We start from the raw sequence: 6,037 nt of genomic DNA on the forward strand, positions 1-6,037 counted from the left end.
CGTCAGCCTCCCATGTAGCTGGGACCACAGGCACATGCCAACACACCCAGCTAACTTTTTTGTGTGTGTGTGGTAGTGAGGAGCTCTCACTTTGTTGCCCAGGTTGGTCTCAAACTCCTGGGCTCAAGTGATCCTTCTGCCTCTGCCCTGCAAAGTGTTGGGATTATAGGTGTGAACTACCACACCCAGCCACTACTATTATTACTGTATGTGCTGGGCACAAAACAGATGTCTGATAAATGCTTATTTCCTTTCTTTTTTTTTCCTACAGAAGGTACATCCTAACATTATCAGGCTCAATCCAATTCACCAGATTATTCTATTCAATTCTCCCAAACATTTTCTATAGCAGGAACTTAAAAGAATTGAATGCACATTAAATTCAAAAACGAGCTTAATTTATCCTATGGGCATATTTATCTTTTGAAGAAAAAATTACACTGGTCACATTACAAGTAGAAAAAAATGATCACTGAATTATGAAGATTCACATAAGAATGAATGAAAGTGGTACTGCCTTAGAAATCACACACCAAAGATTCTATAGGTATTTTTATTAAACTGACATCCTTAAACTTATCCTTTAAAATTAGTCATTTCTATGTCATCTTTTATTTAGAAAAAATGTTACTAATGACAACAATTCAATAATCTGAATTTTATATAACACCCTGAGAGTTGTCCTGAGGATTAAATAATACAATGTACATGAAAATGCTCTCTGGCACATAGTATGCACTCAGTGATAACCTTAGGGAAATCCACTCCTTATTAGCCTATGTTCCCTTCAATTAATGAAAAAATCCTATAACGGCAATTATAACACAGGATTTACAGGACTAAAAAGCTCAGAAAACAGTCCAACTTGATGCCATTCTAAATCAGAAAGGTATTCATTTAATGTCTTTTAATAACAAAGAAGTTTGTAAGTTAAATCAAAATACAAACCACTGTAATCAAAACCAACATTTCACTCTTGCCCCCAAAATAATACTTCGACTAAAAGTTTTTTTTTTTTTTTGAGATGGAGTCTCACACCATCGCCCGGTCTGGAGTGCAACATCACAACCTCGGCTCTCTGCAACCTCCACTTCCCAGGTTTAAGTGATTCTCCTGCCTCAGCCTCCTGAGTAGCTGGGATTACAGGCGCCCACCACCACGCCCAGGTAATTTTTTGTATTTTCAGTAGAGACAGGATTTCACTATGTTGGCCAAGCTGATCTCAACTCCTGACCTCTTGATCCGCCCGCCTCAGCCTCCAAAGTGCTGGGATTAGAGGCATGAGCCACCGTGCCCAGCCTTGACTGAAATTTTATTGTTTTTTTTGTTTTTGTTTTTGTTTTTGAGACGGAGTCTCACTCTGTCGCCCAGGCTGGAGTGCAGTGGTACGACCTCGGCTCACTGTAAGCTCTGCCTCCCGGGTTCACGCCATTCTCCTGCCTCAGCCTCCAGAGTAGCTGGGACGACAGGCGCCCGCCACCACGCCTGGCTAATTTTTTGTATTTTTAGTGGAGATGGGGGTTTCACCATGTTAGCCAGGATGGTCTTGATCTCCTGACCTCACGATCCGCCTGCCTCAGCCTCCCAAAGTGCTAGGATTACAGGTGTGAGCCACCGTGCCCGGCCTATTGAGTTTTTTTAAAAGACCAGAGTCATAAGTTCCTCCTACTTTCATTTTTAAAAATGCAAAATCCCGAAGCCCACAAAATATAATGATATCATCAGGACCAAAGTCATAATTGTCTACCCAGGAAACAGCACTGACATCACCTAGAATCACCTCAAAGGGAATGTCCACAATAAGCAGGGGAGTCCCTTCACTCATCTGTGACACCATCTGAGACAACCATTGTCAGGACTGCCTGTTCCCTGCAACAAGTAGCTCTTCTCCAATCCTCTGGGCTTTCCATGTGGACTCTCAGAGAGAGCTCCCTGGCAATCTCCCTCATAGGTCATCGACTTAAAACTTAATATCTGCCAGGTGTGTACTCTGAGAGCACCCCAAACTCAGCATGTGTGCAATTAAATGTCTAACACCTGCTCCTGTGTCCCTGTGTCCGTTAAACGTATCATTATCCAATCTATCACCCAAGATAGGATCTAGTTTTCCTTCCCTCACCATCCCCCACCTTTCCAAGAGCAAACCAATTTACAGGGAAGACTTGTCCATTTCACCTCTACAATACCACAAGCTCTCATTACCACTGCTCTGACCCATGCCAACAGATCCCACCTAGCTACCTACTATTTCTCATGCCCAAAGTGAGTCAACCTCTCTGAACATTACAGATTGATCTTGCTATGAAGTCCCCTTCCCACATTGTGGGTCCCCACTGCCTACCACTGTGTCCCAGACTTTCAGAACTTGAAGGATCCTCATCTGACTCAACCATCCATTCACCTGATCTTGGAAGCTTCTCAAATTGAAAATGCCCTGGCCTCACCTTCAAGGCCATTTGTATTCCGGCTCCAATCTAAAAGCCTATAATGTCATGAAAATAGGAGTGAACTATGCCATTTCACAGCTCTTGGGCTAAAGGTCAAAATTCTCAATCCAACCCACAGATCTCCACTTGGCCTGGCTTCTGCCTTTCTCTCCAGTCTTGTCAAGCTCCCCTTTGCTCTCTCTGCTCCTGCCACCTGGTCTTCCATCCAGGCTGCCATCATCCCCTTCATCCCCGAGCCTCTGTACCTGCTGGCCCCTCAGCACCCCACCCCTCACATAGGTAGTACCATCTCACCCCTTAGACTTCACATCACCTCCTCAGTGACTTACATTACTCCCAGATTAAGTCAAGACCTCTGTTTGTCTCCTGTTCTTTACCTCCACAGCCTTAAACAAAATTACAATAAAATTTTTGTTGGATTTTTTTACTCCCAAGCTGGAATGTGAGCTCCATAAGAGCAGGACTGTGCCTGTCTTGTATACCACTGTATCTCACAACTTAAAACACAGGAGCCCTCAACAAATACATGTAGATTAAGGAAATTCATAAATCGGAACACCCTAAGTTACAAAAGCAGCTTCACTGCATAGTGATCCTGAAGTCACTTGGTTTCTCCATCCATAAAACTAAAGAGCTCATCTGCTCAACATTCTCTGAGTTCCTTAGAAGACCTAACATTACCTAAGTCTACAATTTTGCTATTCCAAACTCCTCTCTCACAACTCTCTTCCACATAGGCAGCAGCAAAACTTTACTTTCCAGCCTCCACAACTTTGTTTGCACCCTTCTTTCCATCTGTAATTTTTTTCCAGCTCCACATTTCCAAATCCTACTTAATCTTAAATGCTCAAATCAAATGTTATCACCTCCTCAAAGTCCTCCTTGCATCCCTCCAGCTAGCCACAACCTCTCCATCCCTGAATTCCCACAGGTTCCCCATTGCCTCATTCAGGTCTCAGATCAAATGTCATTTCAAATGAGAACCTTCTCCAAAAGTCACCACTGGTTATAATTCTCTATCAGACCATGCTGTTTTTATTTTCTTGATAGCATTACCATTACCTAAAATTAGCATGTTCATTTCTCTCATTTACTTGTTAAGTGCCTGTTGCTCCCACTAGAATATTAAGATGGATGAGAGCAGGGACCCTGTCTGTCTTGTTCACATTTCCCCACTCCCCCACATCAGACATGTGTTCAGTAAACTAAACACCTGCCAAACGCGTGAATGACTCTATAACCCTTACGACTAGGGTTATGTGCGTAAGTTATCTTTCTCTTGCTATATTCCAAACTCCCTGTGGACAAGGCCAAAGTCTGGCTAATCTATTTGTCTGTATTATCTGGAAAATCCTTGCACAACTGAAGCAAGTAACAGGTAACTGCTAATTAATTTACTGATTTCTCCAAGAGGAACTGCCCCAAACCAGGCCAATTCAGAACTTCATATTGTCCAGACACCAAGGCAAATAGGAATCTCCTTCCATTCCCTCTTCACCACAGACCCTGTTCCAGTCTGCCACCTTCAGTGAGCTTTTGCCAAAAGACTAGTTTCCTCACTTTCCTTTAGAAGGACCATTGGTCCTTACATCTCTAATATCTTACAATGCTACCCTTTCCCTTTTATCTCCAGCCAACAAAGCATTTTCAGGGCCCTGTTTCTTCAGAGCACCCCACATCTCCAGTGCATCGGGGAACTCATCGGGTCCTAGGGCACATGTGGATGTTAAAAGGAAGTGTTTAAGCAAACCTGGCTAGCTCACCTTTCCTTGGATACCTCATTTAGTTGAAACAGGCCGAGTTTTAGAGCGATCGGCTTTGATGCTCTTTGGGTCCCTCAGCACTCTTCCAATCTAACCCAAGCACCCAAATACCGTCGGGGTGCCCCGACCCTTGCCCCGCACCTTTTCACCTTCCAACAGAGGAAAACCCCAGGCCAGAGACGATGATCTCCCCGGAAGCAAATGGCCCTCAAACGCCATGGAGCGGCCCTACCCTCTCCACTTTCTGTCCAGCATCTGCCTCTGGCCTGGAGCTGTCTCGAACGCCCCTTAGCCCCAGCCGCCCACACCACCCGCCACTCACCTGAAGCGGCCCCCGCAGTGCTGGCATTGCTCGCCCACCCAGCCGGCGAGGCAGACGCACTGGCCGGTGCCAGGGTTGCAGCGGCCGCCGTTGACACAGGGCCGATCACATTCCTTGGCCTCGGCTGCGGCTGAGCCCGACACCGCCGCCGCCGCCGCCGCGGCCTCGGCCTCGCAGGGCAGCAGCAGCAGCAGGAGCAGCGGCGGCGAGAGCAACAACAGCAGTAGCAGCAGCCGCGGCCGCGGCCGCAGCGGCGGCGACAGCAGCCGCGGGAGGCGCAGCCCGGCCCCCAGCCCCGGCCTCCCAGCCCTGGTCACGTCCCAGTCCCGATGCGGCCCGCCGCTCCTGCCCGCGAGCGCTGCCGTAGCCGCCGTCCTCCTCCTCAGCCTTGCCTCAGTCGCCGCCGCTGCAGCCACCATCTTCCCGGGGCTGAGACGGCGCCCCGCGAACACATACACACACACCGCACGGCCGGCTCCGCTTCGCCTGGCCGTGCGGGGCGGGGCTGTGCGGACGGTGGCTCGTGCGGTCCACGCGGGGACCACAGCCGGGCGGTGGGCGGGGCCGGCGCGCGCGTGCGCGAGTCCGTGCGTGCCGGAGCGCAGACAGTGATCTCCGGCGCGCGCGGGGCCGGGGGCGGTCTTCTGATGTGGACTCTAGAACCAGCTGAAACCCGGCTGCGCTGTCCCAGCTCTAGGTTTTCACCTTCGCCTTTCGCCCCCGGCGGCGGGGTTGCAGCCCCACTGGATGCCTAGGAGCCGACCGCGTTGAGTGTTGCCCTCCAAGAGACCCGGCGCTTTGCCCCAACTCCAGCTGCCGGACAGAAAGAGCACGGGAGTCTACGCGGTGTGGTGCTGGGTGCGGTACTGTAGAAGCCAGGCCTCATTCGAGCCTCTGTAACACAGGAGTAAAGAAAGAACACATGTAGAACCGGGCATAGGCCGGACGCGGAGGCTTACGCCTGTAATCCCAGCACTTTGGGAAACCGAGGCAGGCGGATCACTTGAGCTCTGGGATCCGAGACCAGCCTGGCCAACAGGGTGTGACCCTGTCTCTACCAAAAACAGAAAAATTATCCGAGAGTGGTGGTGCGCGCCTGTAGCCCCAGCTACTCGAGAGGCTGAGGCAGGAGGGTCGCTTGAGCTTCGAGAGGTCAAGGCTGGCCTCATGATAACAGACGGACTGTAGCTGACCAGACCCCCTGCCTTTAATTCTGTAAAAGTTTGGAGTTACCTTGCTCCCCACAATTTGCCCTCCAACCATCTTCTCTGAAGAGAGGGCAGCATAGAATTAGGAACTGGCGCTCACATAGACCTGCCCCTTCTTGTCTGGTAGTTGTTACTCTGGCGTCCCTCAATGAGACATGTCTTCCATCAATGTAGCCTTTTATGGTCTTTGACCCTGGAATCTGGACTGGGTCATGATTGAAACCATGAGAAACCGTGATTCAGTTTCACCAACAGAAGAAGGTGGTGGGAGTGGCAATGTCTTGGTTCTAACTCTCA

General features: G+C 49.2%; 1 protein-coding gene across 3 annotated transcripts in view; it reads right to left on the minus strand.

Moving 5' to 3' along the window:
- Positions 1-5,072, minus strand: part of ATRN (attractin) — a 179,395-nt gene extending 174,323 nt beyond the window's left edge. For 2 of the 3 annotated variants that reach the window (XM_033185810.1, XM_033185809.1), the window contains exon 1: positions 4,533-5,035. In XM_033185810.1, the coding sequence (XP_033041701.1) occupies positions 4,533-4,951 (419 nt within the window). In that variant the 5' untranslated portion in view covers positions 4,952-5,035. Of the gene's footprint in view, positions 1-4,532 lie in introns of all 3 variants that reach the window. The other variant, XM_033185808.1, reaches the window with a different exon arrangement.
- Positions 5,073-6,037: the final 965 nt, after the last annotated feature.

This window comes from Trachypithecus francoisi, unplaced genomic scaffold, assembly GCF_009764315.1.
Source record: "Trachypithecus francoisi isolate TF-2019V2 unplaced genomic scaffold, Tfra_2.0 Lachesis_group21, whole genome shotgun sequence".
NCBI classification, from domain to species: Eukaryota; Metazoa; Chordata; class Mammalia; order Primates; family Cercopithecidae; genus Trachypithecus; species Trachypithecus francoisi.